The 20,595-nt window shown below is 30.0% G+C and overlaps 1 protein-coding gene across 1 annotated transcript in view; it reads right to left on the minus strand.

Annotated features, from left to right (window-relative positions):
• The window catches only part of sens-2 (zinc finger transcription factor senseless-2), a 211,319-nt gene that overhangs the window by 79,551 nt on the left and 111,173 nt on the right, over positions 1-20,595 (minus strand). Inside the window, exons 4-5 of the mRNA XM_075357823.1 lie at positions 11,732-12,032; positions 6,290-6,489 (exon numbers count right to left, since the gene is read on the minus strand). Of these exons, the coding sequence (XP_075213938.1) occupies positions 6,290-6,489; positions 11,732-12,032 (501 nt within the window). The remainder of the gene's footprint in view (positions 1-6,289; positions 6,490-11,731; positions 12,033-20,595) is intronic.

Consider the following 20,595-nt stretch of genomic DNA (forward strand, 5'->3'; position numbering starts at 1 on the left):
TGATTTAATTATATAATCTAAAAATGATATATCCATTTCTATCATCGAAATAAATTTTTTAAATAATTGAAACAGTTTGTAAAATATTTGTTTTTGAAATATGGTAGTCTAAAAAATTCGAATCAATTGCCCATTAACACCTCAAAAGTATTGTATAATAAATATTTTTGTATAGAAATTCTTGGATTGGTTAAGGAATTACAGAAAATAATAGAAACAATTATAAAAATTAAAACACGACTAACGAAAAAAAAAATTGTTGTATTTACATTTTTTTGTATTTCAGTATTACAAAAAAATATGTATGCATTTGTATGTCTGTATGTGTGTGCGTGTGTGTGTGTGTGTGTGTGTGTGTGTGTGTGTGACCCTTAGCTTAGAACCGTGATGTACCGATCACTAGCGGAAAATCCCGATTTGTTAGTATCAATTTTTAGAATTAAATTTCTAGTTTAACTTTCGTTATATCAGTTTTCATCATTCAAAAAGAATATTTTTATACAAGAGATAATCGATTTTGGACACCTAATAATCCCATTCGGAGACGCCGCCCGCCAGGCCTAGCTGCTGAGGGCGTGCCTGTGGTATGCCTCTGCAGCTAAACTAACGACAATAAATCGAACTAAAAATATCTGATGTGGACGACACATGACTTCCTTGTACCCTATTAAATTACATGTACACATTTTTGTTGCACTTCATTAAACTTATTTCATTTGAAAGTGTGATACGATCCTCCAGTTCTTTAATAAAGGATTTTTTTTTTATTTTAATTTTTTTTGTTATTGAATTATTATTTATTGTAATTTTTTTTTTACAATCAGAGGTTAATAATCATTATAAATCAATATATTTAAATTAAACAAAAGAGTCGGAAATGAATTCGGATTCGAACCGATGTACCTTCCCCTTGTAAGATCCAAATATTTCATTAATTAAACTCTTATTAGGGTGTAACGCTGGAACCAATGAAAATAATTACCAATTATTATATATTGTTAAAAGGTTCTCAATAAGGGATTATTGATCCAGTTAAGATTGTGGGCCATTGGTGTGGGTTCACACTGGTTCCAGGAAGCAGTGTTGTCAGCTGGAGTGGTCGGACAACTCCTGGAACAAAACAATAACTTCTTGTTCAAGGAGTTGTCCGACCACACAATGAAATCCTGTTTAATGCTAACAGGTCCAGGAACGCCATGGACATCTGTTGGCCGATAGGCCAGAGAGAGGCCGTGGATGTTTTCGTCTCAGAACCCAATGGGGGTGGCGGCGGTACATAGTGGCCGCGGTCAGGGGACAACAATGGCTAGTGGATCAGGCTTCAGGAGCTGCGATCGATCTTCTAATAATAAACACCATGTAAAAGAGCTAGTACCACTTTGCAACAGTCGCAGGATACGTGGCAGGGGTCCTAAAAACCCAAGTCCGGGAAGAAAGGAATTGTTTGATGCTTCCAGGTGGATCTTTTAGAGAGTTCCACATTATAAATTTCTCAGACTGAGGTGGAAGAACATGACCGATGGATCGGAGGGTGAAAGACAGCTTTCTGCAGAGCCGTCGTTTGTTCCCGCTTTCGTGAATGGGCAACAGCGATAAAGCACGAAGACTGTGGATCTCTCTGGTCCAAAGGCACCTCCCGGGGAGTGCAATGCATAATTGTGATGCCGTGGTCTGGAAGGGAGGAGCTCCACCCCGGGAGGGTAGGATCGGTGAAATATGAGGTTTAGTCGGTAGGGCGCAGGCACACATACGCTCTCTTAATAACATCTAGCGGAACCTGTTAGCGAGTCCGACACGCCACCTATAAAGGGGATTCCTCAAACTCAACGTAAAAAAAAAAAACAATAAAAAAAAATATATATATATAAGTGTGTGTGTGTGTGTGTGTGTGTGTGTTGTGCACATACATATACTTCTTCGAAAAATACGTGATTAAACCAAAAGTAAATTAAGTAGAAATAGGTTATTATAAAAGGAAATAATATCATTTTATGCAAAATTGTAGTGGGAAAAATAAAAAAATGTATTAGTACCGGATATGTTTATTGGCAGTTCTTAATACGTATCTCAAAAAATAATGTAAAATAGAAAGGCTGACTTATTTCTGCATCATTATTTTTTATAACTGTCAGTTACAAAATTCTAACATTTTCATGTCAGGTTTCTCCTTTCATTAATCCGACTATAGCAACAAAGTTAATAAGTGCCTGAATAGGCTATGCACGAGTAGCTACTACCCCATTTTAGAGCTATTTACATCTTACCTTTCAGATCGGAAGTAGGCTCCCTTAACAGAAAATCAAGTGTTACTTTTTAATGTAAAGTTTGAAATTGCAATATTTTCAAAACGACAAAAAAAAAGATTATATGATATACCATTTGACAAATGAAGGAACAAAGATTAAAATGGCACAACATGAGAACACTATTGTATCAGCCAACCCTGGGAATGAGGGGGTTAAGTTGAGTCGTTTTGCGCCGTTCGGTGCGCACTAAAATTATATCTCTGGACTTCGATATGATAGAACTTTGATTCAGTTGTTGAAATTGGCTCATCGAATACTACCTACATAACATACTTTAATAGCGATAATATTTTTAAAAGATCAAAATAATCGTAATTATTGAAAAAATTATCTGTTTAGACGAAATGTAGTATATCGTTGTTAAACGTGTTCAAAAGAATCGCTAACGCCTATGGGAGAGTGAAACAGATCATGGCAAATTCTAAAAGCATAAAATAGATCAATACTAAACGTCAAAGGGTTTATCCGCTATAAATGAGTACCACCGACCCGCAACCAAGTACATATGCTGTTGATGATGTTTTATGGGAGTGGACGACGGAGATAAAGTAAAAAGAATTCGAAAATGGTGCGGTTGAGGCTGTGAAAATAGATACTATAGTCGAGTTGGACGAAGAAATGCGCCTGACGTTGTAAGTGTATCGACAAATGGATTTCAGCAAAACTTCTGTGGTGATATTGTCAAATATTTGTAGGTTTTAAAAATGAATCTGTCATCTTTCACTTTCTTTCGTAGTATATTAGCAATCCCACACCACACGTCCACACATGATGAATTCTACGTTCTAAATGTTTGTAGCCATGGCTCCGACACAGCCTCCGCCAAATTTTTCTTTGTTGAGATAGCGCAGTTTATGTAATTAATTACAACCTAATATAATGGGTTCAGTAGATTTAATTTTTTTTTTTTTAGAATTTTTTTTTCGTGTGAATTAACAATTTATGAAACTAAATTATATTAAAGCTGTGTTTATTTCTATCATATAATTTAAAGACTTTTATTTCAATTACTTTATCATGTGATTAGGTTTAGTATTAAAATATAAATAGATAGGATTAATAATATTGTTTATGTATATATTAAAATAAAATCTAATTTAAATATTGAAAATAAACATATAAAAAAATTACAATTAAATTTAATGTAAATATATGAATTAATTTTAAAATGTTTAAACTATTTTTAATACTAGTTTATAAAAACACTTTTTTACTGTTTATACTCGCATCCTATTATCATATGCAATTAATTAAAAATAAGTTGTCTAATTTAAAATTTAATAAAATTATTTTCTTGTTTATACATTTTATTGATAAATCACGTGAAATAATTAAATAAAGAAATAAGTATGTAAATAACATCATTTTTTATGCATATAATTTCCTCAAAATTTATTAATGGGTTGTATTACTTTGTTTTCTTATAATTAATATGATATTGTTTTAATTTTATTATTTTTTCGTTAAATAACTGCAATATTTAACACAAAAAAATCAATTTGTTTAAAATTTTTGTATATTTGTTTTTTCTGTTACATATTTTGTAGTTCACCCAAGATTTAATAATCTTAAAAACTTTTAATTGTATATTTCTGTATAAAAGATAGAACTAATATACTACACCAAGAAAGTCAGCTTAGCCCTTGCATACTTTAATAATATGACACGGTTCGCAGTGTATATATTATTATTATTTTTCTTTTCTTTTTAGTTGAATATATCACCACATAAGTTCAAGGCTTATAATACAAGGATATGTGAAATGGAAATCCTGTAGCGTGTGAAAAATTTCAAGCTTGGCCAGGATTCGAACCCGGGAACCTCTGAATTAAAGGCTCAGTCGCTACCACTCCACGGAGATGAACGGAGAAAGAAAGATTTCCATTTATTGAAATTATGTATTTTAGCACGATCACTATCTAAGTAAGAAAAATGGATTAAAGTTTTACATTTTTACATGTATTTCTTTCACTCATAATCTCCTTTCGGAAAGTCTTGAGATTGAATTCCGGTCAGGCAAGAAATTTTTCACAATTGAATTTAAATTCATCTATCATTATTCACATACTAAGCATACGGCTTCATCAGCTATAGTAATTAAATGACAAACAAATAATATGCTTTTTTATTTTTTATTTTTATTTTGACTTTGAAATTTTATTTTCTACTTAAAAATTATTTTTCTATAAAATAATTTAACCAATTTTTTTTAAAGGTATAGTGCAGTCATTTTTTGTAATTTTAATTTTTATCTTAATTTTAATGAACCTATTGATGATTATTACAAATATGTATCAGATATATAACACAAATATGATTGTTAAAAATATGTAGTATTCTTTAGTTGATGCTTCTTTGATTGGTTTTTAATTATAAACAGATTTTTTCATGTGAATTTTATTCTCAAACAAGTTTTTACTGATCGATAATTTAGAAGAAAACCTAAAAAAAATCCCCCGTGTGTTATAATTTTAAACAGAAATTATAAAGGTGTTTTTTTTTTCATTTAATACAATTTTTACTGTAGTTTTAGAAAATTTAACAAAATAATTTATTTCTAAATTTTTAATATAAATAATATATACACTGGAAAGGTTATTTAGAATTTTTGGAAATACAATCCATGTTCGCAATGCCGGTTTTTCCTTTGGGAAAAACAGCAATGGGAACATAGTTTTAAGATACCCTAAGGAACTGAGACTGGGACAGCTTACTGAATAGTGCTTACAAGAGTCAGCCATTTTGAAGCGAATCTGACCCGCCATGCTGTGACGCTAAAACCTTATAAATATATAAAGAGATAGCGATAAAAATCGTCCTAGTATTTTCGCCCGGGCTCGTTTGTCGCGGCATGCACAAGGAGATTCTGAATTTCCCCCGTTTTCCTCACTTGAAAAGCCACTCCATTACCCATTTCACCGCATATACCACTACCACCCGACCATCAAACACACTGCCTTATTCTTCAGCTCTTGATATTCATGACCCCCCCTCTCTTTCTCTAAATATTTTTCTTCTTTTTTACTTCTTCTTGGAAACGTGCACGTAGTAAACAAGCTGTTGTCATCATTGTTAAATTGTAAGGAATTACGAATGATATATTGTTGTCTGATGTGTTCAGATAAATTAAATTTTTAAAACCTTAGATAGAAGTTAAATTATTATGAATTAATTTTTGACTTGCTTTATAAACTATTTTTAATTTGGACTCATTTTTTTCTTAATTTAATTTTAATTGTTGATTAAAGCGATGAAAATTTTGGCTTACTAGGTGAAAATATTTTATTCAGCTTACATGTATTAAATCTCTTTGCTTATAAATAATACCTTCTACCGTTAATATTTACAGAATAAATAAAAATATTATAAATATAGTAAATATAAACTATCTTAAATGTTAACAAAATAATTTTACAATGAACTTATTTAAGCAGATGAGTTTTTCTCTTATAAAATGCTTTATAGGTAAGCGAATTTCTTCAACATTTTACTAAAACGGTATATCCTGCGTAAAAATATCTGATAACCAAATTTAATGGAGTAATAATAATATGGAAGTATTTTATAAAAGTTTTAAAAATAAAAATAAAATAAACTGAAGTCATTATTTATCTAAAAATGAATCCAAAGTTAATATGCATCCATTGTATATTTTGGCAATTGTGACATTTTGAATTGTTTCAGCAATTAGAGTGACATTCAGGCAGGCTTTTACGGAATTAATTAGATGGATCCAGCGATCAAAAAAAGAAGATCACAGTATTTTAATGTCGTAACGGTATCAAATGTTACAAAAATGATGCTTTGAATATTGCTATAGTATTATTATGATAGAATATTGTAATTTTTAATACTTTATTCTAATTCTTAAAAAATTGTGAACACACCAATAATTCACATTTAGAATTGTGTAATTCAGTTAAGTTTTAATTTTAATAACTAGTTTATTATTTATAATAATATAAAAAGTTGAAGAACCTTACCTGTATGAATGTAAGTATGTTTTTTCATATCTGATTTTTGATGAAAACGTTTCCCGCAAAATTGACAAGGATACGGCCTGGTATCGGAATGGATCAGCAAATGAGTTGACAATGTTGAAGATCTCTTGAAAGTTTTTCCGCATTGTTTACACTCGAATACCTTCTCCACATTATGAACAGACCTACGACAACACAACCACCTGTGCTTGCTAGTATCACGTGATGTAAATAAAATCAATTTTAATAATAATTAAGTAAAATGAAATTAAAAAAAAAAAAAAAAAACAAATTAGAATAAATTAAATATTTATTGGTGAATTTTTATAAGATATCTTTTTTAAATATCTATAAAAGATTACTTTTAAAAAATTAAAGTTAGAAATTAGATAATATTACTGTGTCTAGCTTTATTCATCAAAAGCAGAACACGTGTAGAAGATGATGTATCTGTAATGTAATTATTAAATATAGGTAATTAATATATATTATTTAAAAATTTAATAAGATAATTTAGAATAAATTAAATAAAAAACACGACTGGTTGGAAAACGGAGAAATTTATAAAACGTTTTCTTCCATTATTTATTTCAAACTACCGAAAATTTTAACCTATAATTAATACAAAAATAAGCATGACGATCTAATTATTAGATTATCCATTACCTTCTCGTACACGCTATCTTCAAAGACTTTTTTGGTGACTTCTATTCTTTAATTATCTGAGGAATAAAGTGACATATGACTGCATAAGGAGTTTTAAATGTGCCTACGCTTGTCAGTATGTAAATTGAATTAATGTGAACATATATCTCATTTTATATTTTTTTAAATTATATTTCCTTTTGCTGTATCTTTATTATTATATTATTATTTACGATCTGTAAAAAAAGATGATTGTTTAAGATACATACAGCAAATAATATGCAATAAGATATTCAATAATCTTTGAGAGGATTGTGTTCTGTTTTTCTTATCTTTTTGCAAGTTATAAACGAAATTTGGCAATAATTTGTCACAAAAATGTTTGAAAAAATAAGAGAAAATTTGATAAATAGTAAGTATTAACTAATACTAGAGTTAATTTTTACATAAAAATATATTCCATCAGGAAATAAAACTTTTCCACAAAAAAAAAGCTTAAGCTACAACGCGATTAAAACATGACTACATTAGCCACAATTCTAAATTAAAATAATCTGTAACACCAAATCTATTTAATGGTTTTTTTTCTATTTGTATTAACTTTATGCGTGTACAAATTTAATAATTAATTTTATTCATTTTTTTATTTAAAATTATAATAACTTTATAATTTAGTCATAATCTAACATCTACAGCCTTCACTACTGTTGCCGATGATAAACTAAAAAGATTTTGGCGTGAATTAGATTTATTTAGAACTTTCTTTTTATAAAATTTCTTCTTCAACCGTTTTAACAACAAAATTCAGGGAATTTCCGTCTATTATATAGGTTTTAATTTTATTTTCCACTCAGATAATATAAAAAAGAAAGTTTTCGAACACTGATAGCGTGCGCACACACACACACACACACACACACACACAACTACACACGCGTGCTCATGCATACATAACACACCCACACATAAATTTGAACGATTATCATTTTTTAATTTTATATAAAATTAGGAGAAATTAACAGTAATTATAGACCCTTCTAGAAATACTAAAAGAGTATAATTTAAAAAAAAGATCATGAATTTTTTAAAAATTAATCAACAATTAAATAAAAAAGGTGGCACAGTATTGTATGACTTTCCCGGTTATGCTGGTCAAGTCATGATTACCAACATAAGATTTAAGCATCAAATTTCCCAAATTTCTAATGAAAACATTTTAGATTTGCCTTACGCTTAGGTAAGATTTAGGAGACATTTAATTATAAAGATGTGATCCCTAACAAAAAATTTGGGTCCGTAATAGAATATAGATTCCAAACCTAATTTAATATAATAGCCCTTTAAGTGAAAAGAAAAACACAAAGAACCTTTTTTAATAAAATTAAAAGAATTTGAGGCAAATAACAATATATATATTTTTTTAGAAATGAGGAATTTTAAATAAATTTCTAACAAATTTACATTAATCAAATATTCTCTAAATCTATTACTCCCTTCAATAGTGTCTAAAACAAGAAAAAGAAAACTTTAAAAAAACTCGGCATTTTAGATCCATAGTTTATAACTTTAAAAAATTGTAGACGTTTGTTAATAGGTCTAAATATGAAATATAAACTTTCAAAAAATCTTTGAAACATATTTTAACCGAAAGAAGTAAGAACATAAAAACGTTTATTTCAATTTTAAGAGGTGGAAGGTTGATTTTTGAAAAAAAATTGATTGTATACGCATTATAGTTAATAAATTTGCTTTAATAAAGTTATTTCTAAAATGGCTCTGAAGAAATTTGAATTTATTTTTTTACGATATCCCCCCTTAACGAATTAAAAAAAAAATTAATATGACTAATGCCCCAAATCTAGAAATATTTGAGCTACGTTTGAAGAAAATCGTTGCGGTCAATTCAGAGTTATAAAGTCAAAAGTAGTGCAACACATTACGTACATTCAAATATATATATATATGAACAAAAGTTCATTCAAATATTAAGCCCAAAATCCTCAAAAATTTCTTAACTGCAGTAATAAGCCCTCGTTGAGAGATTTTCAACGATATATCATAAGTAATACTTTGGTTCCAGAGTTATAGCCAAATGAAATTTTAATTAATGAAATATTTGAATCTATAAGGTTCAAATCCTTAAACCTATAAGGATTCGTTTTTTTATTTTTTTAACTTTTTTTTTTGTAAATTAAATATATTAGTTTATTAATTATTAACCCGTGATTGTAAACAAATTTTTACAATAAATAATTATTCTATAATAACAATAAAAAAAATATGAAAAAAATCAGACGTTATTAGGGAAATAAAATTTTATGTACTTTAAAAATGTGTATAAGAAATTTAACAGGCCTACAAGAAAGTCATGTGGTGTCCACATCATATTTTGTGAAACATCTGATTATTTAATATTAATTGAAAATTATAATTTAGAATCGTATTATTTTCGGGTTTTCTAGTTTAATTTCTGTTTAATTTTATTTAATTATTTAGGAATCTCTGTTTAATTTTATCTACATTAAACCTTAATTACAGAGTGACTGAAAAATTGACACTCACAAGAACAATATATACAGTGAGACACACATGCCCGGTCTTTATTAAATTACAAAATGTTCTTATCTTTTTGTTCATTAATCCACTGATATTGTAGACAATATATACAAGTATATATTCTTCCTAAGTCGGAGTTGATTATCATTTCGTTTATTTGTTTTTTGTTGCCAATCATTTAATCGCTCTTTGGTTTGATATAACTCTTCTGATCTTAATTTGTGTACACGTTCTCTAGTTTCAAATTTTCTCTCTCTTTATACTCATCATCCGCTGTTAATCTTTTTATTCTTTCCTTGATCTTAACGTTTGCTTCCTCTTTCTATTTATCATATTCTCTTAATCTTTTTATTATTTCTTTGATTTTAAAATTTTCTTCCTCTTTATGAGTGGAAGAAAATGAAATAGAGTGCACTTTAAACTGTCTACTTTATTAAAGAGTTGGAGGATTGTATTTCACTTTTAATTGAAATAAGTTTAAATGAAGTGCAGCAAAATATATTTATACGAGTATGTAATTTGATAAGCGTACAAGAAAGTCATGTGGTGTCCACATCAGTCTTTTTGGCCTAGATAAGGTTGTTGGACCCTAATATGTAAAGATTTTTAGAAACTTGATGTACCCATTATATTCTCATTATATTTTCTCATTATATTCTCCCGTTATATTCTCTCCCATTATATTCTCCGGGAAAGTAATATTTTTGCTTTAACATAAACAATCTTGGAATAAAAAGAATATAAATTTGCGGTGGATTAAATTAAAATAATCTTTAGTACTTACTTTTTATTTATTTATTAAAAAATTATTGCTTAAAACGATTATCCCCATATTGTCATATAATAAAACTAATTAAATTATTTATTGTAAGACATCAATGTATTATGAGGCTAAACGAACTAATAAAAAAAGTAAATGTGATTACTGCGAAATCATACAGCGGTTTTAAAATAAACTGTAAGGTGCATAACAGAGGTATCATGATTTGCAGAAAAACATTGAAGTACACGAATATTTACGTCCGAGAGGAAATACAACGTTTCAGTTCAAAGTACGAACTAGGACTTAACATCCAGGTGAATCAATTAGTTTTGAACCTCTTAGAGAACTGGGATGGCGTAAGAAGACTAATATGGCTACACGTTCTGGATCTTAGTGACTCTATAGTGTTTTAAGTGTAATTTCAGCTGTAACTGCTGTGAATTATCTCTTCGATTTTTATTTTTAAGTGTAATACATATTCTTTTCTTTTTTTCTCACTGTTTCATTGTTTCTCTAGTTATTTATTTCTTCTATTTTTATTTTTATTGTTCTACTGTTAGGAATTGCATGTTCATAATTTCTTAGTGTTTGTGCTGCTTTCCATAAAAGTTCTTTTTAATACTAGTGTATAAGTTTTTTTAGGAGTTTCGCTGGGAACTCCTTATCATGCGATTGCGATTTTTAATTTTTATATTTACGGGTAACTTAATATGTTAAAATTGGTATTTAATTAGGGTATTTATTTAAATTAAAAATAAAAATGTAAAATTAATAATATAAATGAACAATTTTTATAAAAGCGCAGCATAAGAAATTATGGAAACCGATTTAAAATTTTGTGGTTGAAAACAATCGGCAATGTGTGCACACAAAGATCCATATATACTTGTATTTGTTTTATTTTTCTGTTAAAATGAAAGATTCTGTGATACAGCTCATATGAGTATCATCTATTATTAAGACGATACTGACATTTGTTTCGGATACAAATATAGACACGAAATACACGAGTATACATCTACATCTTTCTCGGATATGTGCGTTTCGCTACGTTTTCAGATTTTATTTTCAATTCAAATTCATTTTTTAAGCATTTAGATTTCTTATCTCTTATTTTTATACCTACTCTTACATAAAAAATAAAAAAAAAAAACTTGTAAATCTACTTTTATAAATAATATTAGAAACAATTATTGCTTAGTTTACATTGTTTACGAATAGAAAATGTCACGTCTATCACCACAAGCATAACTAAAGAATCTTTAGTTCGTACCTCAAAGATTTTCTAAATTAGTTCTTTTTGAATAGGGAAATGCGTGAATAATTTTTTTCTCATGCAGTAATTTCTTTTTATCCAGAAATGAAGCGTAAAATGATAATTCTGTGTGTTAACTTTAGTTAAAAATATAGTTCAGCTTACTTCAAACTTAAAATATTCAAAAAAATTAATAATGAATTATATTTAAATTTAAGCAGTTTACCTGTGTTGACTAAGGCTAACTTCAGCTCCAAAAGTTTTGTTACAAAGCTCACACGCGAACGGTCTTTTCCCATTATGAGATCTTCTTGCATGTACTTCCAGTCCATGAGGTGTCGGAAACATTTTATCGCATTTTATACAACTGTAAGCATCACTACCTCTCATCAATAAATGATGATGGTGGTGATGCGGTTCCAAAGGATGTCCACCCCCTAAAAGATGATGACGTAAACGGAATAATTCTTCTGCCGTAGGAGGATGTGGTGGAGGAAATATTGACCCTGTTGTACCTCCACTTGAACCTGAAAAAAATTCATTTGAGATATTACTTTTTACCCGATTGGATATTGGATTTTAAAAGAACAGAAATATTTTTATAAAATGTATCGGCTGAATTGGCACCAAACGTTTTAGACAACACTGGTAATTTATAATAATTACTTAACAGCAATGATTGCTGTGAAAATTCATAACAGTCCGTATTACTTAATTTTAATGTTTCAGTTTTCCGCATAATAAAACTTTATTTATTTATTCACGTTCATAACTACAGACTTGCGACCGACTACAATTGCTGGATGAGTTGTGAACGGGATTCGAAACCAGAAAATTCTGGTGAGAGGCTGAAACGATATCACTTCACTTCGGAATTCAGTATATATTAATAAAATAATAAATTCAATTTATTATTTTTTAACACAGAGCAATGTCCTACTATTAAGAAATTGTTATTCCTACAGATAATTTAAATTATGAGTGATGTGATAAAATATAAATAGGTTATTATATTTGTTTTTTAGATAATAATAATGACAATAGTTCATTTCTGTCAACATAGATTATAATCTTCCATACTACAAAATATAAAATGAAATTTGAAAATTATTGTATATGTAGAGTGTTTCATTTTATTCGCCCCAGGCGGTATTCTCGTAAACTACGTACAATATAAAAAAATAACCTAAGCAAAAGTTACTCAGATTGAAGGGGGAACACTTCATTGTGATCTTGAAAAAATTAAATATAATCATGAGTAAATTCAAGTATGTCGACGTGACATTTTTCGCTTTTTCCATTGGTGCTATCGAAAAAGATAATTCCATTTGAAAAATTTCAATGACCTAGGAACGAACTCCAATGGAGACCCAAGATCATAGTCAAGGTCGCCATCGGATATCCCCCTCCTATCTCAATAACTTAATTTAAATCATTTCTATGTTCTTTTCCATAGTTTGCGAGATAAATAGCCTGAAATATAAATATTCCAGGATTATTGTATGACCGTCAAAAACGTGCAACTCGTATAATACTATCTCTCATGGTTAGCCTGTGATATACAAAAACGTTCCAAGGTCATATGTATGACCACATATTCCAATGTAAAAGTTTTTGCTTTTTTCATTGGTGGGGTCAAAAGTAGGTCATTCATTTGAAAAAAATCGAGTTAACCTTGAGGTAAGGTCCAAGATCAAATAATAGGTCACTATGAGGTTTCCTCATAGTAACTGAGTTACTTTTGTTTAGTTAATTTTTTTTTATTGTGCGTAGTTTACGAGAAAATCGCCTGAGGCGATTAAAATGAAACGCACATACACATTATTGAAAGAATTAAAAAATTAGTAATCATTAAAAAAATATTATTTATAACCTAAAAGTTAGTGGCAATTCGTTTGTCTAACAATTATTGTCATCTGAGGCACCGAAAAATGTACGAGTATATAAATACTAAATACATAAAAACAGATGATAATGAAAAATAATAAATAATTTTTGAAACAGTAAAAGATAAACATTTCTATTTGTATTTATAAATAGCAGTTGATATAAAACGAAATGATTTCGGCAATACCAGATGAAAGTTTCAGTGATTAAATTATTCTTAGGTAATTGTACGCTTTTTTCTGTGGTAGTCATAAATTATACCTAATTTTTATCTTATAAATAGGAAAAATATTCAATTTTTAATATTTCATAATTATTTTAAGTACAATTATCAATTATTATAATGATTGTATCTAACACAAAAGACCCTGTTGAAATATGGAAAGCCACCGAAAATGTTGTTCGTCGGGCGGAGTACTATTTCCACTGTAACGGAGGACATTTTAAGCAGTTTATAATTTAATTGTTTGTAAATTGGTTTTATTATTTTTCTAAAATATTTAATTTTTTGTTTTGTAATTTAAAAATTTTGTTTCTTTTAATATCAGTTGGTTAAGATCTGTCATATTTTTAAATGTTTCGTTTTTAATAAACTTCGAAATTCTTACATTTGTATTTAGTTTCTGTGGACTTTATTCATACAATTTTTCTCAGAAATAAATTTTCTACAATTTTTTAAAAATCCATATATTTCATGGAATGGAATGCAAAAGTGGCGGGAGTATCACAATTCTCCCTTCGAATCGCAGAGCCTGGACAGTGTTCCTTGCTGCTGTATGATTCTGTAATCGGGCGTGTTTCAGGGGTTTATTTTTAGTGTCGGTTATAAGTTTTAAATTTTATTATATTTATGGACGGATTTGTGATTAGCATTCCTATCCGTTTTGGACCAGCATTCTCGTCCCGTTACTGGGTCCGACCGCGGGAGACTAGGCTTTTAAGCCTGGTGCTCCCGACGTAATCCCCCTTCTGACCGTCTGCTTAAGTCCTTTCGGTGCTAGCACTTCATAGGCTAGCAGGAATACGCCACAACGGGGCCGTAGTTGTTTGGCGGGAGCAATGCGCCCCCTTCTCCGGAGGGAGTCGCAATTGCTGATTTAATTAATTGTAAGTATTTAATTGTTTGCTGTGGATAAAGGTAAAGATCTTCATCTTCTTCTTCGGTGGCTGCCCTTCACGTTGCTTCTCTGCTGGGCTCTTCTTCCGGACTCCTGTCCGTATACAATTTATGACCGATTTAACAAAGTTATTTTACGCCAAACATAAAATAGTGTATTTCTTGACTCTAACATTTTGTCTCTTACCCCAGATTTCTCAAAAATTATTAAAAATATTATTTTGGGGCCTATTTTTTTCAATTATCCAATTATATTTCATATAAAACCTATAAATTTACCCCCCTTAATTTGTACCTCAAGAATTACAAACCGGCTTAAGTTTATCGTAGAAGCAGAAATCAGAGCGAAATATTTTGCCAGGCGACACTCCGCTACCGAAGCGTTTTCGAACGTATGTTTATATGAACTTTCTTCTTTATTTTCACCAGTAGAACATGGCCTGAAAACGATTTACTTTCTTTGCAAATCACTCAGCATATATACAGAGTGATTCACGAAATCTTACCAGCGCTTTCTGAGGTCATTCTACTAGCGAAAGTAATAAAAAAAATTCATATAGCATTGGTCCGGAAACTCTTAGTTAGCGAGTTATGTCTAGCAAAAGATTTTTCCCTAATTCCTGGGCAAAGAGTCAAATGAAACCATACTAAAATTCTAGGAACCCAGATTAAAGGGTAAACTTAATAGTTTCTTATGGTTTCTGACCTGACAAATTGAATAGGTTTTAGAACCATATCTCCTGTAGTTTTCATAATATCTGATGTAAAACAGAAATTTTGTTATCTAAAAACATATTTTTTTACGTCTGTAATGTAAAAACTTTGTAAAATGGCTAATAAATATAAAAAATTTATTACCAAAATTTGTAGAGAATTTAGTTCTTAGAAAATTAATGTAAAATAGCCCAATAAAAGACAAATAAAATTTCAAGAAATTTGATTATGAAGTATATTTTAGTATGTAGTATTTTTTGTTTTGTTTCAGAAACTTCTCATTATTTTTAGGAAGGAAGAAATACTCTGGCCATTTAATCGTTATACAGATCTGGTACACCTTGCCAAATCTAATTACACATTGAGTAACAGTAGGTGATTGTGTTCTTGTCAGATCATTCTTCGGGTTGATGTCTTATATGCAGTATTATATTCTACGATAAATAAAATACAGTTTATTAGGAAAAGTGACCTTCTTTTTTCTATAGTCAAATCTTAATTATTTTTATCTTTCCGAAAGTTTTATCAAAGTTCACCAACAGACCGATCTTCTAATATATTACTTACTTAAATTTATATTTTCTCCGTGAACACATAAGCTTAAACATTATCTTTACTGAATTTTATTTAATTTATTGTATTTCAATCCACAGCGTGAATATATTTCAAGTAGCACTGATTAATTACGTCAAAAAGATAACAGTTTTCTTCTTTTATAAAAGGATTTTCTTACAAATAATAATATGACCCGGATTAATAAATGTTCTATTTAATCTCAACTGAAGATTACATAGGTATTAAATTTACTTTATAATATCGCTTTTAAGATATGATATAATAAAACATGATTTATATATATATATATATATATAAGCAAAATCATTAATCCTAGGAAGAAAAAATTTTACAAGGACATATTGTTTACTTTTTATAGCTTAACCTTTAGATCACGCATAGGTTAAATTAAATAAGTTCTGCCACGACTAAACAATTCTTTTACACTGGTTATCATTTTTTTTTTTTTTTTTTTTTTTTTTTTTTTTTTTTTTATTATTAGGTAAACAATTATTTTAATATAAAAATCTAAAAATATTATCTAATAACGATTCGATAAAAAATGTCAAATCAATCGCGACCCTAAGTTTATTTACAAATGAACGAACACCTTTTTGATAAAAAAGAAAATAATACCTAAAAGCTAAGCGTGAAGCATATCAAAAATTATTTTAGCTGCAATTTACCAATGTGTTATGTAATTTAAATAATTTCAATTAAATTCAAACAAAATTTTTGTGTGGTTTTGAAATTTTTTTTTTTTATTAAATGTACCGTAACTTAATTTTATTAATGTAATGCATACACCCAGGTTTTCACACTATTAAACCGTAAAAATTTGCAATTAATAAATGCTAAAATCGAAATTGAAAATATTATATGAAGATATAAATTGTTTAGTTTCGTTATTATTCATCATATAATAAAGATAAATTGTTATATAAATGGTTTTTTAGCTTAGCAATAGTTTATGTTGTTGATATATATAAATTTTAATTCTGTCATTCATTCTTTCATACCTTCTTTCTAGTAGGATCTCATTTAATTTTTGTCTCAAAATATTCATTTTCAATACTGAATAAGGTATTTGAACTGCAACATTTAAAAAATATATCTGAACTAGTTTTATTTTGGGCTTGATGACATCACCACATAAGCTTGAAAAGCTTGTGTGTGGGATATGGAAATGGAATTTTGTAACGTATGAAAAATGTCATGCTTGACCTGGATTTGAAACCCAGGATCTCCGAATGAAAGACCTAGACGCTACTACTCCGCCATGAAGAAATAATTCATCTGGAATTATGCCTCATCCGTTTTAAAATCTCTCACATACGAGTATACAAGGAACATTACAGTTTTTGATTTTATTGAAAAAGGTTAACTATAACTGCTTTCTGATATACAGTACACTCGTATATAAATTTTGTCATTTCTCTTTCAATTTTCTATTTATTCATGTATCAAGGAGCTGTAACACTGACGTCATATTCCAAGAAATAATAACTTTGTTACATTTTTCCAACCGATTTGCTTTTAATCTCTTTGTTCAAGTGACTAGAAATTTTTTTCGACCATCATAAGTAATTTTCACATGAAATTTCAGATTTTCGTTTCTAAATATATTTTTCCCAACAAACACGAAATATTTGGATGTTCATCCAAATCTTTCTTGTCCAAATTGCTTATTGCCGTCCAAATTTGTGGACGACAATAGTTTCAGTATACGAAGTGCTTGTTGTCTTATACGCTAACTGATTTGGCGGTTATAAAAGGGGTTGAATTGCATTTTTGAAGCGGTTCTACATTGGTTACTTCGATCAAAGAGTATTTACCTTTTTTACTGTAAACTTATGCTATAAGCCTTTATAATGGAGCCTATTAACATAGCCTCCATTAAAGCCTTAGGCTTTAACGGAGGTGGAGGCGGAGGCTTTAAGCGGCGGAGGGGCTTTAAGGCGATAATAAGGGCTTTCGGAGGCGATAAGGAGGGGTGGCGACCGGAACAGTCACAAGACACAAGACGGGTGTCTTCCACTACGGGGTTTGAGATGTAAACTTATCGCATAGACAATATATTTTTATTTTATTTTTTCAATTTACGTAAATTTAATAGAATGTATTTATTTATTCACATTTTATTTTCCTATCTCTTGGCATATACAATCATTACTTCACAAGGAACCGTAAATAAATATGATTAATAATAATCACGTGAAGTGTATAAGTTTAAAATTATTTTACAATATTATTAAAAATATAATTGCGTTTATTGTTAACAGAATTTGGACAAAAAAGAACGCTATATAAAATTAAACATTAATAAACATCTGGATTTATAAAATCATTCTTCACTGCACATAGTAGTCTCTATCGGTCATTATTATCCTTTTACTTTAAATTATTTTTTAATTCAAAAAATTTCAATAATATTTTCCTTATCGAACAGTAGTTTCTTTTAATTTCCTGTTTTGTTATGATAAATAAATTCAAAGAATTATTAAGAAATGCTTTTTAATTCAGATATTCAAAACTAGTTCTTTTTTCAAATAACTTTAATGATTTTAACATAAATTCTTTCCATATTTTTTATTATATATAAATAAAAATTGATTTAAAAGAGTTTCCTATAATCAAACTTTAATTTTATTTTTATTATTTTAGTTTTAAATTAGTTTTTATTAATTCTAGTTTTAAATTTTATGAAATTTTTGTAATTATAGATCTCATAACTATTTTTTTCTGAACGTTTCATGTAGCTTTTCTACTAGTTAAGAAAATAAAAAGGCATATATAATTCTAGTGAGATTAAAAATCTCCTTTTTTTACTTACTGTAAGTCTATTAAATAATTAACTTTTTAAATTTTATTTAAAATTTTTTATCTTTTAATATATTTTTAACTGATTTCTAAAATAAAGAACTATTATCATGGAATCAAAGTTCTATGATAGTAAAATTAAAATTTTAATAAAAAAATGAAAATCACTTGAAAAAAAAAATGGTAACGGAAAAATTCAAATTAAAAGTCAGTTAAATTTCTGAAAGCCAATTATTTATTTAGTTTAGTGTTTAAATGAAAATCGTCCAATTATAACTAATGAAAATAATTTTACAGCCATTAAAAAATCCCAATTCTGACCAAGTTTTGAACCTGGAGCTTTCCTGATGAAAGGCACAGACACTACCATTTTCCAAGGACGTCTGTGTTATTATTATTATTATTATTATTATTAGTGAAAACAACGCGCGTTATTCGGACAGCTGTTACGTTTTGGTGCGTACGGGATACGCCCTAACGCTCAGTTTGTATTATATTTATTCGGAAATTATAAATAAATAAACATACTGCAGAGAGAGTTGAGGAGGTTAAGCCTATCTCAAGTCTTACCTGCCCAAGCGTAAGGGGGGACGACTCTGTCAAAATTTTTTAACCGTATTCAGGGTGTTACACGGTTCCTGTCCCATATGATATTTTTGTTATTTTTTTTTCTCGACTTTTGGTTAACCAAACTTAACTAAATTAAATAATTATTTACAAGATTTCTATAAGAAGATTTTGGGTACAATGGCGAACAGCCAAGATGCTGTTTCTTACTCTGGAAACACCTTGGAAGGAGGCGCTGCCAAACATCTGCAAAGATGCAAGGAAATTATCAAAAACATGGTCACCGTTACAGGCAGACAAAAAAACGTGTCCATGGAGATAAAGAACGGGCTCGCTGAGCTTTCTGCCTTAATAGAAGACTTTGAGGCGGAAAGCAGGATCATACGAACAGGAGTTGTGGTGGATGCTGCCACGAACACTGCGGAGTCGAAGGATAACGCAGAGTCGAAGGATAGTGTAATATCGACTAGCCAGAAGCAGTCCAAGGCAGAGAAGAAGAAGAAGAAGAAGAAGAAGAAGAAGAAGAAGAAAAGAGACTCTGGTGGAAACAACGCACCAATACCATCCACGAGCGGGACCCAACCGAGTCCCCTTACATCCGAGGACACTAGTGAATTTCATCCGTGGACACTAGTAGGAAATAAGAACGGAAAAAAGAAGGGCCAGACCTCTGAAGATAAAGAGGTTGCAAAGGAGCCACAAAAATCTCCCAGAGGCAGCAGACAAAAGAAAAATCAGAAAAAGAGGAAGAATCTTAGAGAAGCGATTCTCATTAAAAAGACCGAGGGGAAATCGTATGCCGAAACGCTCAGTCAAATTCGGAAGGGGGTGAATCTGGAGGAGACTGAAGCAGAGGTAGCGGCAATAAGGAAAACTAGGACGGGAGATGTGCTGATTGAACTAGGCAGCGCTACCAAAGACAAAAAGACCTTTAGCGCTGTCCTAAAGTCTGTCCTCGGAGAAGGAGCCGTAGTCCACAGTCTGGAACCGAGGGAGACCCTCGAAATCCGAGATCTAGACTGTGTCACAGAGAAGGAGGACGTGGAAGCAGCACTGAGAAGAGAGCTTGGAGATATAGGAGACTGCCGAGTTAGTGTTACCAGTGCTAATTCCAGGGGGCAGAAAACAGCATTAATACAAATTGGAGAGAAGGCTGCTTCCAGACTACTCAGCCAATCCAAGATAAGGATTGGCTGGTTGTACTGTCAAATCAGATCAAGGGCACAGGTCCCACGGTGTTTCAGGTGCCATGGGTATGGGCATCTGGCTCGTGGATGCAAGGGGCCTGACAGAAGCCGGCTCTGCCATAAGTGCGGGTTAGGGGAGCACAAGGCTAAGGAGTGTTCGGCCCCCCTTCGGTGCATGCTCTGCCAAGAAAAAGGGGTGAACGCTTCGCAGCTGGCTCACGTACCTGGAACAAGGGAGTGTCA

This window comes from Lycorma delicatula, chromosome 2 (genome assembly GCF_047948215.1).
Source record: "Lycorma delicatula isolate Av1 chromosome 2, ASM4794821v1, whole genome shotgun sequence".
Taxonomy (NCBI): domain Eukaryota; kingdom Metazoa; phylum Arthropoda; class Insecta; order Hemiptera; family Fulgoridae; genus Lycorma; species Lycorma delicatula.